The sequence below is a fragment of the Crotalus tigris genome, unplaced genomic scaffold, assembly GCF_016545835.1.
Source record: "Crotalus tigris isolate CLP2741 ecotype Arizona unplaced genomic scaffold, ASM1654583v1 scf7180000024342.5246164, whole genome shotgun sequence".
Lineage (NCBI taxonomy): Eukaryota > Metazoa > Chordata > Lepidosauria > Squamata > Viperidae > Crotalus > Crotalus tigris.
The window spans coordinates 4,888,806-4,907,270 of NW_024100512.1; the positions used below are offsets into that span (position 1 = coordinate 4,888,806).

An 18,465-nucleotide genomic window follows, 5' to 3' on the forward strand; every position below is an offset into this window, starting at 1 on the left:
GAGACCAGGGACCCATCTCACCTACTAGGTGGAAAGGTTCCAAAGAGTGAGGGCAACAGGAGGGTAGGCTCCCTTCCTTCTGCAAGTTGGAATTCTTTAACTGACAGGGTCTGCAACATACTTTCCTTGCCACATAGTAAAATATATGAATCAAGCATTTCTGTGATTGCAAGTAGTCCTCACTTAATGACAAGTGGGACTGGAATTTCTGCAACTAAGTGACACAGTCGTAAGTCTGATGTCACGTGACTTTACTGCTTAGCAATGGAAATTCTGACATTCCCAACTGACATAATTAAGTGAATAGCGGTGGGTCATTAAGCAAAGATATCAGGTGTCGCTACTTGTGACCTTCTGCCAACTTCCCCACTTACTTTTCTTGTAGGAAGTTGGCAAAGAAAATCATAAATCATAAATAACAGTAACAGTAACAACAACAACAATAATAAAGTTGGAAGGGACTTTGGAGGTCATCTAGTCCAACCCCCTGCTCAGGCAGGAAACCCTAGACCATTTCAAACAAATGGCCGTCCAGTCCCTTCTTAAAAACTTCCAGTGTTGGAGCATTCACAGCTTCAGGAGGCAGGTAGTTCCACTGATTAATTGTTCTAATTAATTGCTGCAGGACAACCTGTACCAAACTACCTGCCCTTGAAGGTAATGGACAACTGTGATGGGAAAACTCACCATTTGAAGAGGTAGAAGTCGTAGAGTTTTATAGGACACCTCAACGGGTTTTCAGGATTCTCTGTCTGCTCTGCATACATATCATCTGTAACTGCAAATCAACCCCAAGAGATACAGAACCATGAAATACTTTCTTATAGCAGATGAACAGACTGTTGTCAATGTTATTAATGGAACAAAGAACACATATTTTGTAATCTCTGCTATTCTTCATTGTTGCATATACTGCCAAATACTATGTTCCAAAAGAGTTCTTGCAAATAATTGGCCTTCTTAATAAGGCATTGCATGTAAGAGAAATGTAAGTTATGAAAGGCTTGATGAATGACTACCAGAAACACTTAAAGTGAAAGCAGCAATTTCACATATAGCAAGGGGGATATTCATATTTCCAACAGATCACATTCGTGTCTTTACAAGACACTTTATATTCAATTTATTGCACAAAGTCTATGTAGTGGACCTGAAAAAATGAACATAGCTAAGTATTAGAAATTTTCATTTTTTCAGAAATTCTACCTTTTTGGCCTGCCTGGTGGATGCCAAGAGCCTTTAGATATCGGATGCTTGTACTTTTATCTTTAGGATTAGAAGAGTTCTTCTTAGTCTGCCTCAAGACTTTTGAAAAGGCCAGTTTCATATGTTGATCTACTGTTTTCAACAGGAAATATCTGCAGACACAGGAAAAATGCCCATTAAATTATATTCTCTATCCCAAATCTGGGGAAAAAAAAAACATGTCCCCCATATCCATCAATGGTCAAACATTTATGGACTATGGACCTAGGCATGGAGTATCTAGATTTCAATAATCAAGGACATTCGTATATATAGTTAAAAACCTGGTTAAACAAAAGATTGTTGCCATACTATTGTATCTAGATAAAATCATTTTCAGCAAAAAGATATTGATTTATCGCAGCAATTTGGTTCAACAATTAGGGGAAAGATCTATGTTCAAAATAAAGAATTAAGTGCCCTTCAAATGATATAAAAACACTGCAGAAAAAAATATATTCTTAAAGGATTAGGATGGCCTTTTCAGAAAACAGAACGTTGGACTGCAGTCGACATTTCTGAAACATGTGAAGCCACTTGCCATAAAGAGCAAACTTCCATTTCTTACTGATTACAGGCTGATCATCCTGCAGACAGAGGATTGACTTAAAACCACATATGGTTTATGACGAAGCAGAATTTGAACTAGAAAATTACTGGTCCATAATTTCTTTGTAATTGTACTAAACCAACTTTAGATTTAAGTTTAGTCTCTTTGCTTGCTTATTTATTTATTAAACTTTATGTCACACATCCCCCCTACAAGGTAACTCTTCCATATTCTGCTGGAAGTTTGATTTGCTCTTATTAATTCAAAATTCTTGGAAAAAAATAGGATTCTAAAATAATTGGAATGGTTTTATTTAAGTAATGCTTCCATTGGTACATACTTTGTATTAAAAAACATGAGAGTGGTTAACAAGGTAGCAGGAGAGTGAGCTCCCAGCTGTTTACACTCCCACAACATCTCTTCTGTCACATGGCTGGGAAGAACATATCCTGTGCAGATAAAAAGAAAGCATCAATACAGAGATACCAAACTGACACTCCTCAATATTGTAATGTTAACAGAGCAAGAAATAAAATTTCAAAACAAAAACATTTGATTTGTGATAGCAAATTCAACCAATCGTTTAGTTATTGTTAAATATTTATATACTTCTCTCAACTATCTGTTTGAAGATTCTCTTACCCAAAGAAGTGATCCTAGGCTGCACATCCTTGAGAACTTCGTGTAACCATTCAGTGAACCGTATGTAATAGAGATCTGAGAAAATGTCATCAACTCGCCCATTTTCAAATAAGTACTGCAAGAAACAATAACACAAGGGAGAGGGGGAAAAAACTTACCATGATGTTCATTAATGAAATGAAATGACGGGCTGTATGTTTAATTTTATATTCAAAATCCCTACCAGTCTGAAGTAAAAAGTACCTTTAAGTGAAAGCATTTCAGTTCAGATTCAAATAAATTAATTTCAGAAAAATGGACTCAACAAATACATGTCCCCTACTTTCCTCAGACATCCAAACATTTACGTTTAATATAATTTTAACCAGGGCTTTGAAAATCTAAAAAAAATATTTCTACCATATGAAATCAAGAGTATTATTCATCCAAGCAGTCTGCAAGTCTCAGACACTACTTGTCTCAAGCTTGAATTAAACAGGGCTAATACCCTATTCAGCTAAATTTCCAAAATTACATTCACAACGATTAAAGCCAACAGTTGCAGTAATGAAAATTGCCAACATCTGGTATTCATTCAAATATACAGGGACTGTCCTCAACTTAATACCACAACTGAGAATCAAATTTCATCACAAATCAGTAAAGCAAGTCATATGAGCAGACCTGATTTATGACCATTTTTACCATGGTCATTGAATGAATCAGGTGGTTAAGTAAATCATACAATACATGGTTAGCGATTTTGCAATATTTTAGGTGTTTCTCTGAACACCGTTTGAAATACCAATACTCTCTTAACTATAAAAATATAGAAGAACAAGTTTTAAAATACTGACATAAAATTTCAGTAGAATCTAAATTCTGGTATAACAAATACTAATTCACTTAAAACCTAGGTACGTTTATAAGGCATACATCCAGCTAAAGTTAAAGTTTCAGTTAAAGTTTCAATTTCCTTTTCACAATTTGCTTATCTTATTTGCATGCATTTCAAAACATGGATTATGGAATTCTTTCTCTCCCCCCCCCCTCCCCTTCAGCCCCACACATCACTGGAGTCATTCAGGAAAGATTTGAAGTCTTAAACTTAATAAAAATAATATTAAGGGAGTTTTTTTCTGTAAACCTTACTAGCAAAGTTAGATGATAGTTAGGTAAGGATTTTATAATTGTATTTTTTTTAAAGAAAATATAGTAAAGTATCATGGTATATATTGGTTTTATTGCTTTTGTGTAATTTTAAGCCTAGTATTTCCACTCAAAACATGCCTAAAACTATTTGTGGTATTAAAACTATTTGTAGCAAGACTTTCCATGATGGCACACCTTTTGAATGCACAGAAAGATATAGTAAAGAACATCTGGATCATAGGGCTCGCCTTCATTATTGCGAGCTTCACGAGACATTAAGCATAATCCGTAATTTAATTCTGCTACAGCTGAAGATATGAGATCTTCTTGGAATCTCAATAACTGGCGTCCTGCAAACAAGAAGATAAGATCATCAAATGGCATTTAAAATCCCCATTTAAATCTCATTTTTCTTGACTATTTAAATCAACCCATTCTGCTACAAAATCACAACCTCGTCCTCCTTCAGCATACTGGTGAATAAGTAACCAATAAATATTTTAAACCTTGATATTGAAGATACAGCCTGTCCTTATCAAACGTTTTGCTGCTAATAACTGTAACTTTTAGTCTGACAGAATATAAAAGTACATGACAACATCAGTAACACTGTTAGCTACAGTTAATAATTCATTAAGTTAACAAATTTAGTTTTTATCTTGCCCCCATAAAGTTTTGGAGTATAGGCCAATGCAGGTAATCCTCTATTTACAACCACAATTGGGACCAGAACCCCTGTCACTAAGCAATGCTTAGTGAATTGCATCAAATTTTACAACCTTTTTTGATGTGGTCACAAAGTGAATCAAATCATGTTAAGTGAACCCAGCTTCCTCCATTGGCTATGCTTGCTGGAAACCCCATGGCAAGGTTGCAAATGGTGACATGATTCCACAAATATGTGCCAGTTGCCAAGCATCTAAAGTTTGATCACGTGACTGTGGGGACAGTACAATAGTTTTAAGTGGGAGGATTGGTTATATATTACCTTTTGCTGCTGTAAATTCAACTGGTCATACAATGAATAGTTGTAAGTCAAGAACTACCTGTACCTTACATAAAACACCCAGTATGGCCCTCATCCAAAAATACACCCATGTGTTAAAAAAACTGGGGGATGCACATCAAATAATATATCTCCACTCATCACACTGGAGAAAACTGGGGGACGCACATCAAATAAAATATAGCTTTTGAAACAGCATTTAGGTTTTTTTAAGGTGGTAAGGCTCATTTTATAATGCAAGTCTAACAAACATAATTAAGGTTTACTGTGCTATAAAAAAATATCAAAATTACTAAAATCAATGCAATGCAACTGAGAACATGATCAACTGGAAAGTCTAAGGCACTTACTACCAATGGGTGCAAGGCGGTTCTGTGATTCTTTTTCCATCTCTGCATTTTTAGTCTGTGCCCAGCTCTTCCATACTTCTAGTCCTTCCTCTGGCTTGAGAGATTGCGGAAGAAGAAGTTCAGGAGAAGGCTGAGGCTGTGGCTGCTGTTCCACTTCAGCTACCTGAACAGCTTGTGCCTGTGGAAGAAAATCATTTTAGCAACTCCTGCTGGAGTTTCTTTAAAGTAAAAAAAAAAATTCTTCACAAGTTTGGTCTCAGTTTTATATGGTTATGCTTACGAACACATTTGTAATCTCTGCAAATAATTTCTTATTTCCACAACTTATACAGCAGATTTCACTGATAAATTCCTATTTGCTCTGTAATCAAAAAACAAAAATGCAGTGAACTTCACTTTATTGCAAGAGGTATTCAAGATATTTTCAAGTCCAACACAGAGACTGACACTTCCCATAATTATGCTCTAAAGTAAAAATGATTCCCAGTTCCATTAACATAAATTTTACTTCAATTTAGGCACCAGCTAACTCCAAACTGACTCTGGCCAGCTGACAATATAATAAACAATATAATAAACAATAAAAACAGTATAAAACAAGATGACATGCAAAGAAGAGCAACAAAGATGATTAGGGAACTGGAGGCTAAAACATATGAAGAATGGTTGCAGGAACTGGGTATGTCTATAGTTCAATGAAAAGAAAGACTAAGAGTGACATAATAGTAGTGGTTCCAATATCTCAGGGGCTGTCAAAACGAAAGGGGGGGGGTCAACCTATTTTCCAAAGTACCTGAGGACAGAACAAGAAGTAATGGATAGAAACTAATCAAGGAGGGAAGCAACTTAGAATGAGGGAGAAATTTCCTGACAGAACAATTAATCAGTAGAACAACCTGCCTCCAGAAGTTGTGAATGCTCCAACACTGGAAGTTTTTAAGAAGAGATTGGATAACCATTTGTCTGAAATGATATAGGGTTCCCTGCATGAGCAGGGGGTTGGACTACAAGACCTCCAACGCCCCTTCCAACTCTGTTATTCTGTTGCATGCCCTCACTCTATATAAAGGCATAGAAAAAAAGCACATTCACAAGGGGCTCTATCCATCTTAACCCAAGACTTAGGAAATGTTTTCAAGGCCTTACAGAACCCTAACAGTGTAGGGGCCACCGATTTCAGGGGGAATTTTATTCTAGAGAGCAGGCACAATAGAGAAAATATGTTTCCTGGCTTCCAACAGATGCCACTATTTAATTGAAGGAGCCTGGACTGCACCAACTCTGTCATCATGTACCAGGCAGACAGAAACCACTGAAGATAGGCAGTTCCTCAGATAATTTGGCCTTAGGACACACAGTGCTTTAACAAGCAATAACCAACAGCATAAATCACACTTGGAGGCATACTGGAAAACAGCACAATTCATGAAGCAGAGGTGTCACATAAACATACAAGGCATGCCCGTTGCTGCAAATGTTAACCGCATTTTCAACCAGTTGAAGCTTCCAAGTGGCTTTCAAGGGCAGCCCTATTTAGAACACATTGCTATAGTCAAGCCATAAAATGGCTACTCCAGAAAGGGATCCAATTAGTATATCAGGTAGAACTGTGCAAAAGTTCCCTTGGCAACAGCTGCTCTTTTAAGCTTTAAGCAGGAGCTGGAATTACAAAAGGACTCCCAAATTGCGCATGATGTTTAATGGGGAAGCACTACCCCATCCAAGAGTATGGATGAAAACTATTTGGCTCTAATATTCACAGTCATTCAGTCCTGATAGGATCGAATGGAGTTGGTTACCCAGGCCCACACAGTCTCCAGACACTAGAGTAGATCTTTAATAGCCTTACCTGACCGGCCTGGGGATGAAATATATAATTCATCAGCAACGTACTGATACCAAACCCCAAACAGACGATCACAGTCACCAAAACAATTTCATGTGGATGTTACTAGACAGGAGTGAGCAATTAACCCTGTGGCAGCCTATATAAGACAGCTGAAGGTATGACCTCTCCCCTCTGCTAACACTGATTGGAAATGGCCATGAAATGAAGAACACTGCCATAACATTTTGCACCCAATTCCCACCACTGATCCAAAAAATACTATGAGCAATAGTACTGAAGGTTGCTGAAATATTGAAGCCCACACACCATCTCCAGCCAATTCTACACAGGTCATCGGTAAGCATTATTAAAACTGAAACCCAATTGAAACAGATTTTGATAATTTGCTTCCTCCAGGTTCTCTGCAAGCTGACCACAATCTTAATAACTTTCCCTAAAAAGAGAAGATTGCAGGTAGGACAGTAGTTGGGTCCAAGACTGGTCCTCTCGAGGACTCCCTCCAAGACCAAAAGCATGGCCCCCTCCAAGACCAATTAGTTAGCTTCCTGATGACCTTAATAACCCAGGAGGGATCTGGGCCCAATAAAGAGATGGCCGAACTAACAGCATATAGAAACCTATCCATCTCCTCAGGAATCACTGGCTCAAACTAATCCTGGATCACACTACAATACTGAATCTCAGGTAACTTGATCAGACCTCTTCTACAGTTAGGAGTGGATCTGAGTGACCAAGTAGCCATAATATTCTTCACAGTAACTCTGCCTAAGTAAGAAAGGCAGCTGAATGCTATAGGTAGGGGTCCTCAACCCCCGGTCCGTGGACCGGTACCGGGCTGCAGCATGTCAGAAACCAGTCCGCACAAACAAGCAAAGCCCCATCTGTGGGATGCAGGCAGCACACATAACCATGCACTCTCTGGTCCGTGGAAAAATCTTTATCCACGGAACTGGTCCCTGGTGCCCAAAAGGTGGGGACCTCTGCTATATGTGGATACAATGCGCATGACTTCCTCCTCCTCTCATAATACTATCTGCAGTTTCCCAGAGCAGATATTGCCGAAAGTTGATTACTAAGGCCTAAGGCAGGGGTAGGCAACTTTGGCTCTTTTATGACTCGTGGACTTCAACTCCCAGAATTCCTGAGCCAGCATGGCCTAAGGCAATAACTTTCCTAGAGAAAATCTCTTGAGGTCTCCAAGAGTCAATACCAATATGATAGCAGATAATCAAAGGCAATAACTTTAGTACTCTAGATACATTCATTAAAATAATAGGCCAAATTTTTACTGAAACCTAAACCTTGCTTTTTCATTGTACTGTAAAAAAAATATTTTTTTTTACAGATATATCTATTCCTCGGATGGATGCTCTGGAATGACTCAATTTTGACTGAAAGCTCTTACAGCAATTTCCCCTCTTTCCTGCATATGAATTAACTTCCAAGAAAAATACTTTTAAAATTCTATCAGGTGGAAAGCAATTCAAAGCAAATTCCATTTTCCATTAACCTTCTTTTTCAGTAAAAGTTTAGATGCATAAAGGATTTGGCCTGGAAAAATTCATTATCCTTTTGGGCTCTTAAAATTTTAATTCCAGAAATAATGCTGTTTGGGGGGTTGCGAGGTAAAATCAATAAGGACTGAACTTGAGTGGGGAAGGGGTAGCCATTCAACTAAACTGACAAATGTTTTTCAAGCCACAATGGCCTCTGCATTGTCACCTCTTCCTAAAATATCTGTTTAAAAAGATTTTTAAAAGGCCTATATCTATTAATTTTTCTGTTTTCTATTAATGTAGGTACATACATCGATCATTAGGGGGAAAAAATCTATAGGATGCTTGCCTGCCTTTTACTTACCTACCTACTAAAACAGACCAAGTCAAGATTACAAGAAAACTATTATATTCCCTAGATAATAATAATACACCCTAGATTGGATCATAACTGAATCATTACCTAAAACCTTACCTAAAAATATGTCTTTGATTTACCAAATTAAATGACACTTCAGTCTTCTGAATTTACATTCCTGCAACACATGTAAATTTGAAAATAAAAATAAAAACCCTATGTTTCTTGAAATGTATATTCTGTTGAACACTGGATACTTTTATATAACCCCCCTTTCCTCCCCAATTTACATTGTCTAATTATTCATTTTAAGTAGCTACTTTTTTAGCTCAAAAGCTACAGGACAGGAAAAGCTGTTAGTTTTAAATCCAACAAACCAGGGAAATTAAGGATGCCTCGCTGCCAAAGGTAGACATCTCAGTTCTAACATTAATAAGACAAGGCATGCCACTAGAATATAAACTGAGAGCAAACTCCCCTTCCTACTAGCACTGATGATGTTACCTAGTTCGGGTAATGAAACATCTGCAAGAAAACAACCAAGCTCAGAGAGAAGCGAGGACTCCTCCTGAGTAAGTTGCCTTTCATAATGCCTATTTATGAAAAAGTTTCTGAGGTTCTTACCAGGATATAATGTAACAAAAATTTATGTAACATGTAACAAATAAAAAGAAGTTTGTTGCCTGGCTGAATACTAACATATTAAAAGGCACTTTGTAAGTATCCATATGTGCCCACAAAACAAAAGGAATGATTTCCTTCCCCTGATTATAACAGAATAATAGTTGGAAGGGACCTTGGACATCATTCAGTCCAATCCCCTGCTCAGGCAGGAAACTCTATACCATTTCATAACATTTGTGCTGCAAATTAAAATTCTTTGTAAATTTATTTAACTTCACATAAAAATGTTAACCTTTTCTATAAGCATTATAATCTGCCACTCCAGGTTGCCAAATAGGACTACCTGTACAGGTTATCAAATGAAACTTAAGCTTAGGAGATTTCTATTAATGTAGGTATGTACTTTCATTATTAGAAAAAAATTCTATAGGATGCTTGCCTGCCTTTTACTTACCCTTTACTAAAACAGACCAACTCAGAATTAACAGTACAATAAGCACTATGGTGAAGAAACCTACTAAACAGAAAGAATCTAAAATATGAAAACTGCACAAAATGTAAAAGGCTGTAGCCCAGCAGTATGTGGCAGGCCACAAGTTTTCAACCATTATTACAAGGTAGAAACTTTTCAAATGTTAAGTATTATCAAGAAGGGCAAACAGCATATAGAATGTGGCCTTCTAAAAATCAGAGACATAAAAACAACCAAATGGTAGTTCAGTAAACTTTGAGATTATTCTGTTCAAGCCCGGAAACTTCTCTAAATTTAAAACAAAGTATAGGCGTGATTTTTCTGCATGAGGATGCTATGATTTTGATTATTGTCATTGTAGGAACATTATAATGGTAAATAAGGAAATAAGTTTTCATAAATTAACACTAGCCATAATTCAATAAGCTACAGTTAGCATAGATATCAATGGCTTAGTGCACGGGTCGGCAACCTTTGGCTCCGGAGCCACATGCGGCTCTTTGAGCCATCTCCTGCGGCTCCGGAGCCGCTTCCTCCTCCTCCCCCCTCCCCTTTCTTCCTCCTGCTTCCCCCCCCCCCGGCCTCAGTCCCAGCTGGGGCAGCGGGGGCATCGCTTCCTGGGCCGTTGAGCGGGCCACGTGTCTGCCCAGGCCGGGTGGCAGTCCCGGCTGGGGCGGCGGTAGTGGGGGCATCGCTCCCTGGACCGTCCCTGGGCCTCCGAGCTGGCTACGTGTCTCCCTGGGCCAGATGGCAGGGGAGCATCCCTTCCTGTGCCATCCCCAGGCCGTTCCCTGCTGCTGAGTGAACTAGACACATTCCCCTTTAAGAATTAGCTACTGGCTAGAAAGGGAAGTAAGGAGCGCAGCTGATCTACAACTGCTGTGGAAGAAAAAAAAAATGTAAGTGCTGGCTGCCGGCTAAGGCAGCCTCCCCAAATGGTTCCATTCATAAGTAAAGGAATGCTACAGGCAAACTCCATTCAGGAATAAAATACTTCAAAATCCCTTGCAGCAAAACTTACAGCTAACAACAGCAGAGCAATAGAAGTTAACATGAGACATCAGTCAAATAGAAATTGCCAAACACTCCTTAAGAACACAAAGCCCACAATGCACAAATCCCAGAACTTCAAAGTCACAAAAGCACATAAGAATCCTTCCACCCTCCATCTCCCTCCCTCGTGCCTCACCTCCAGCCATTGCTTCCTTTTTTCAGTCCTCTTGGAGGGCGACTCCTCCCCGTTGCATTTCTTGTCTGTTTGCTGCTGCTAGCATAGGTGGCTGCCACAGCAGTTGTAGATCAGCTCATGGCCAGCCTGCTCGATGATGATGATGATGATGATGATGATAAGGATCATCATCATCATCTCCTCCTCCGCCTCCTTCTTTGCAGCTGACTCCACCTCCTTTCAAGGCTGCTGCTTTTTTTCTCTCTCCCTCTCCTGCCCAAACTGCCTCCTTTTATAGCAGCAGTTCTCAACCTGTGGGTTGCGACCCTTTTGGGGGTCGAATGACCCTTTCACAGGGGTCGCCTAAGACCATCGGAAAACACATATTTCTGATGGTCCTAGGAACCAAGACATCGCTCCGCATCCATCTCCGCATGGCCTCCTCCGCCATTTGCAGAGAGAGAGAGAGGCACTTTCGCTTCCCTTCTCTCTCTCTCTCACAGGCGGACTTACCTCCTGCAGGGCTCCTGATTGACCCTGCGCCTGGGTGCCCCACCCCTGGGAGAAGCGCGGCCAGGGCCTTGTGGCCACCCGGGGAAGCCCCGGGATCCCTGTTAGGAGTGGTCCACTGGAGGCTCCACTGAGCGGGTCAGCCCTCCCACAAGCCGCAGCCCAAGGGAGACCAGCCACTGCAATTCCTAGCCAGGCTGACCATTGGACCCACTGGCCAGGAAGGCGTGCCAGAGTCCAGGCTGCTGGGAAGGAAGAAGGAGATTCAGCAAAGATAGGAGAGGAGAGCCGCCCCCTGGGGCCCAGCGCTGGCGGCGGCTTCCTTGCCATCTTCTTCCTCCTCCCCTTCTTCTTACTGCCAAAGTGGCTCGGGCGGGTGCCGGGGCAAGAGGGTTGCCTGGGGGGGGAGCAGCTGGGCTGGCGGGCCGCGCGGCACCAGCCCCCAACGCAACTCCATCGGATGGGTGGAGGGTGAGGGCAGGCAGCGTGGGGGTGGCGGGGACGGCAGGAGCGGTTTTTTCACCCTTCTTCTCTCCTTCCTCCTGCTGCCCCCAAAGCGGCTCGGGCGGGCACCAGGAGGAAGAAGGGTGCCTGGGGGGGAGCAGCCAGGGTGGCGGAGGGGCTGGCGGGCCAAACGGCACCAACCCCCACCACGGCTCCATTGGATGGACGGAGGGCAAGGCCGGGCAGTGGCAGCGGTTTTCTCGCCCTTCTCCTCTCCTTCCTCCTGCTGCCCCCAAAGCGGCTTGGGCGGGCGCCAGGAGGAAGAGGAGTGGCTGGGGGGAAGCAGCCAGGCTGGTGGAGGGGCTGGCGGGCCGTGCGGCACCAGCTCCCACTGCTGCTCCATCAATGGACGGAGGACAAGGCCGGGCAGCGCGGGGGCGACAGGGACCCCCAATGATGCAGTAGTGGCTACCTCCCATCCTGCTCCCCCTCCCCACCCGTTCAGCTGAGGACATGGTGGAGGCCGGGCTGGGGGCGGCGGGGATCCCCGACGATGCTGCCGTAAGAGAGAGAGAAAGAGAGGAAAGAAAGAGAGGAAAAGAGAGGAGAGAAAGAGAGGGAAAAAAGAGAAGGAGGAAACAGAGAAAGACAGAGAGAGAAAGAAAGAGGAAAGAGGAAGAGGAAAGAGAGAAAAAGAGAAGAGAGAGAGAGAAATGGGAGAGGAAAGAAAAAGAGGAAAGAGGGAGAGAAAGAAGAGAGAGAGGAAAGAGAAAGAGAGGAAAAAGAAAGAGAGAAACAGGAAAAGAGGAAAGAGAGAAAGAGAAAAAGGGAGGAAAGAAAGAGAAAGAGGAAAGAGAGAGAAGAGAGGAGAAAGAGAAAGAGAGGAAAGAAAGAAAGAAAGAAAGAAAGAAAGAAAGAAAGAAAGAAAGAAAGAAAGAAAGAAAGAAAGAGGGAGAGGAATGGTGCTTCTCCAATCAGGCTGGGCGGAGCCAGCAGAGCGACCTTCCTGTCCCCCCTCCCCGGCCAGCTGGATGGGGGGTTGGGGGGTCACCACAACATGAGGAACTGTATTAAAGGGTCGCGGCATTAGGAAGGTTGAGAACCACTGTTTTATAGCCTCTCCTGTCTCCGCCCCCCCTCCTTTCTCATGGGGGAGGGTGAGCCAGAAGTGAGCCTGGGGCCTTTGCAGCTCCAGAGGACTCTCTCACTGCAAGTCCTTGCCTGTGCTGGCTCTTTCCTTCCCCCACTGCACTTGTCTAGGTAGGGCTGTGTACCACCTGCCACTCATTATTGTACCACAAGTGGTAAGCATACCACCGGTTGAAAAGCCCTGATTTAAGCAACCAAATCCAACTCTGTGATATGAGCAAGAACCAAAATTAAAGCATCTGTAACAAATGGCAGTCCAGTCTCTCAATATATTGAGTAAACTTCAGACTATCACCTCTCTTGATAATTGATTCCATTGTCAAATTTTCCTTATTATTAGAAATTTTTAGAAAACTTCTATTTTTCAGACCATTAATTTAACTCTTAAAACTTTAATTTACCCTTAGTTGTCTGATAACATAGATAACTTTCATTCATGTATTATTTTGCATGCTTTTTGACATTTCAACAGGGTAGCCAGAAACAGATTATACAGACGAAATATTCGTTCTTTGGTTTTGTTTGAGTATTTCATATTTTTATAAACATTGGAAACACTACTTTTTTTTCTATGCCATGTTCTATATTACTATGGGAAATACCTAGTGCATTCAGAAAATATTCAGACCCCCTTCACTTTTGTCAGTTTTGTTATACTGCACCCGATTCTACAGTTGTTGAAATTTATTTTTTTCATTAATTTATACTCAGTACCCCATAACGACAAAGTGAAAACACGTTTACAAATGTCTGTAAATTTATTAAAAAGAACTGAAATATCACATTGGCATAAGTATTCAGACCCTTAGCAATAATACTTGAAATTTAGCTCAGGTGCTTCCCATTTCCCTTGATCATTGCTGACATGTTTCTATACCTTGGCTGGAATTGACCCGTGGTAAATTAAATTGATTGGACATGATTTGAAAGGCACACACCTCTCTATAGAAGGCCTCACAGCTGACAATGCATACTGTAGCAAAGCAAAAGCCATGAAGTCAAAGGAACTGCCTGCAGAGTTCACAGACAGGATTACTGCAAGGCATAGTTCTGGAGAAGGCTACAATAAAATTTCTGCTGCACTGAAGGTTTCTAGGAGCACAGTGGCCTCCATAATTCTCAAATGGAAGAAGTTTGGCACAACCAGGACTCTTCCAAGAGCTGGTCTCCCGGTCAAATTCAGCAATCGGGTGAGAAGGGTCTTATTAGAGAGGTGACCAAAAACCTGATGGTCACTGTGACTGAGCTCCAGAGATCCTATGTGGAAATGGGACAGAGTTTCAGAAGGACAACCATTACTGCAGCCCTCCACCAATCTGGGTTTTATGGCAGACTGGCTAGACAGAAGCCTCTCCTCAGTGCAAAAAACATGAAAACCCACTTGGAATTTACAAACAAACAAACAAACAAAAACCCCTGAAGGTCTCTCAGACTGTGAGGAACAAGATTCTCTGGTCTGATGAAACCAAGATTGAACTATTTGGCCTCAATTCTAAACATTATGTCTGGAGGAAACCAGACACTGCTCATCATCTGCCCAATACAATCCCAACAGTGTAGCATAGTGATGGCAGCATCATGCTGTGGGAGTGTTTTTCAGCAGTAGGGACTGGGAGACTGATCAGATTTGAGGGAAAGCTGAATGGAGAAAAGTCAATGAAAACTTGTTCTACAATGTTCAGGATCTCACTGGGCTGAAGGTTCACTTTCCAACATGACAGAGATCCTAAGCACACAGCCAAAACAACGCAGCAGTGGCTTAGGGACAACTCTGTGAATGTCCTCAAGTGGCCCAGTCAGAGCCCTGATTTGAACCTTATTGAATGTCTCTGGAGTAACCCGAAAATGGCTGTCCACTGATGGTTGCCATCCAACCTGACTGAGCTTAAGAGGATTTGCAAGGAAGAATGGCAGAAAATCCCCGAATCCAGATGTGCAAAACTTGTCGTGTCATATCAAAAAAGACTTGAGGCTGTAATTACTGCCAAAGGTGCTTCAATAATGTACTGAATGAGGGTCTGAATTCTTATGCCAATGTGATATTTCAGTTTTTTCTTTTTAATACATTTAGATATTTTAAAATTCTGTTTTCATTTTGTCATAATGGGGCACTGAATGTAGATTAATGAGGGAAAATTGAATTTCAACAGCTGAAGAATCAAGCTGCAGCATAACAAAATTGACAAAAGTGAAGGGGGTCTGAATACTTTCTGAATGCACTGTAAGTACTTCCCATAGTAATATAGAACATGGCATAGAAAAAAAAGTAGTGTTTCCAATGTTTATAAAAAAACATGAAGTACTCACACAAAACCCAAAGAACGAATATTGCGTCCCAGCCTCTCAGTGCAGCATTTTTGTTACTTTCTGTCTTCTAAAAGAAGTATGGTTAGCCTGAAAATTGCACAATACTTTATGTCTAGCACAAAATTTCTACTTGACAGTGATTAAAAAAAAATAAGAACATTATACTAATGAAGAATTGTTTATCTTCTGCAATTCTGTAGAATTGGATCTAACAGTCTAGATTACAAAAATCTATGTCTAATATTTCTGCAGAATGCATTGTCAAAAAAAAAAAAAAAAAAGGACCAGGCAATTGTATCACCTTTGGCTAACTGATTTTATATTCTTGACATTCTCATCACATGCCTACTTTCCCATCCAAGGAAACTAAACAATGTGAAAACACCGTAGTACTTGGTTCAGAACAAAGTGTACAATCCAGAGAAATTCATAAGCCATGCTGACTCATACTTACTGATCACAACTATCATTCTAATTCCCAAAACACACTTACAATCTAAGAAGTCACCAAGAGAAGCAAATGATGGTGTAAATGGGTGCTCTCAGCTTACTCCTTTCCTAGCTTTCTTAAATCCTCTACAGTTGGAAAACTTGAAAGACCAGGTGTGGAACAGTGTCATATAGTAAATCTATCTATGTAGTCACTAAGAGTTGACAGGACCTGATGGAACGTAATCAATCAAAGCTATCTAAATTGGCTGTCATTATTAAAGTTTGTGACCCTGAATGCACAAGATATATGTATGTGGTATGGAATGGCACTTCCATCTATCTGTCCTAAATCTCCCACCATTCAGCTTCATTAGATGATCAAGCATTATAAGGGGGAAATTTCCCTCTCCCTCCCCATGTATTTCCTTCGTATCATGTAAAATGGTATATGCTTCAGTAATTTTCCCTGGCCCCATTTATTCCATTTTCCCAAGGCAAAAGTTCTCAACTATTCCAACCTTTCCAATGGACTCCAATTCCTTACTAATTTTGATGTTATTTTTTTCCTGCGGTATTCCAAGCATGGCTGCACAACAATTTGGACAAAAGCATTTCAATAATTATATTCCCATTGACGTTCTTGAAGAACAGCATTTAAAGCTTGGATATAAATATAAAAGCACAGAATGTAAGTATTCAGAATACAATAAGTAGACAAGTCTTCCCTTTAAAACTATTATCTTTTAGAGATATGACAGACAATCCTGCCCGTATTCAGTTATTCAACCCTACAGACACTTGCCTCATAACGACAGCTTACTTACAGAGCAAGTAACTTGCAATTGTTGCTGTTGCTGCTGCTGCTGTGCCTGCTCCTGTGATGTGGACTGCTGCTGCTGTGGGTCCCATATATGAACCGTCTGTGCTGTATTCTGGTAGGTCCCTGCCACTGCTTGCACTGCCACTGGAATGTGGATATTGCCATTCATAAACTGTGCTGGGAAAAGGGAATTGGCAAGAGTTTGCACTACCTCCTCATGAGAGTTTTTCACTACCGATGCACCTCCTATCATCTTATCCTTATCTTCTTCTAGCTTCACAGTGGCCAAAGTTGTTGGGGAGCCACTAACATGGACGGCATTGTAGGCCTCCTGAGGAATGGCAATGTGGGTAATGTTTTGCTGCTGCAGGTCACCACGTGGCTGGGCAGAATAAACCGGGATTGTCCAAGTCTCCCCAGTGGGACTAGTTATGGTCCCAGTGGCACTGTACAGGTGGGCACTATCCACCGTTAACAAGTCCGGCCTTAAGGACACATAACTCTGCTGCTGGCCCTGGGGGATGGTCAGAACTGTAGCCACCGGCTGCCCTGAAATGGCGTATGACACAGTAATAGGCATATCCACTTTGCGCTTCTTTACTGGTTGAAGGACGCTGGCGGTGCTGATCCTTCGTTCGCCTTCCCGTGGTGAACCTTGTTGAGATGGAGGAGGAGAAAGTGCTCCAACTGTCTGAATTTGGATTTGCTGTCCTCCGGCAATAGCCTGTCCTGCCACAAGCTGGGCCTGGATCTGCTGATGCTGTATGTGTTCCTCCTGTATTTCTGCACCCTGGATTTGCTGAGCAGTCTGCACATGCTGCACCTGGATCTGAGCCGCCTGTAACTGAGAAGGGCTGGGACTCTGAAGGGCCTGACCTTGTATTGTCTGGGATGCTTGCTGCTGTGATTGGCCTTGGATCTGCACTTGGACTTGTATTGGCTGCTCTGAGGCCGGGTGAACAGTGAGCTGTGGAGAGAGCTGCTGGGTGGACACAGATTGAGGGGATTGCTGAACTTGAACCTGCACCTGCAAAAGGAACACATGAGCAGTTAGGGCATCAACTCCAAAATCCCTCAGACACTTTGGGGGTTGGAAGCATATCAAGTCAAATAAATGAATAAACCAGGATTAGGACTTAAATAAGCCCCAAATCAGCTGGGCAGCTACATGAGGGTATCCATAATGGAGAAAAAATGGTTAATACATCTTGGTAAAATCTCAAAGGGAAAAAATACAAGACCACCACCACCCCAACCTCAGTGCAAGATGAGCATCTCATTGGCCAAGAATCACAACTCAAAAATAATCCATTTGATCCTTAACATTTAAAATATCACCCCCCAAATTTTTTTTTCTTCAAACACTCATTTGAGGACTTTAAAAACAGTAAGCACTCTGAGCAGAAAACTTATGTTTAGAAATACACCAAAAACACTTGGTTGAATGTGCACAAACATAATTATATTAGAATTGTCTTTGGTAATGTAAAAACTTTGGAGGATTACTGATTTGATCTTAAAAATCACTAGCATTTTTAATAATATTTTAATGTAGATTTATGGAGAATTTTTAAAAAAAGATGTTAATGTTATATTCCCAAACTTTGGAATCTAACTATCTTTGAGAGGTTATGCTTAAATCAGGCATGTGCTGTCACTAAGAAACTGGAAAAACAGTAATATTCTTATTCTTGAGTTTATATATTCAAGGATGGATAACTTATTATTTTATAAAGGCAATTTTATTATTAATCCCAAAATTAATAATGTAATGTAATGTTAGAAAATCATACTTTTTAAAAAACATGTAATTTAGGAACAGTGACATTTGATGAATATGTGATATTTATTTCTAGCTTTATTAAAGCCCTTTCATTTGAATAAAAGGAAACTCAAAGTGAGGTCACTCAAT

General features: G+C 41.0%; 1 protein-coding gene across 5 annotated transcripts in view; it reads right to left on the reverse strand.

The window, feature by feature from the left end:
• Window positions 1–18,465, reverse strand: part of QRICH1 (glutamine rich 1) — a 30,550-nt gene that overhangs the window by 5,227 nt on the left and 6,858 nt on the right. For all 5 annotated transcript variants that reach the window (XM_039326603.1, XM_039326599.1, XM_039326600.1 and 2 more), the window contains 7 exons: window positions 16,558–17,580; window positions 4,925–5,102; window positions 3,764–3,918; window positions 2,438–2,552; window positions 2,136–2,244; window positions 1,207–1,358; window positions 688–778 (listed from right to left, as the gene is read on the reverse strand). In XM_039326603.1, coding sequence (XP_039182537.1) covers window positions 688–778; window positions 1,207–1,358; window positions 2,136–2,244; window positions 2,438–2,552; window positions 3,764–3,918; window positions 4,925–5,102; window positions 16,558–17,580 — 1,823 coding nt within the window. The remainder of the gene's footprint in view (window positions 1–687; window positions 779–1,206; window positions 1,359–2,135; window positions 2,245–2,437; window positions 2,553–3,763; window positions 3,919–4,924; window positions 5,103–16,557; window positions 17,581–18,465) is intronic.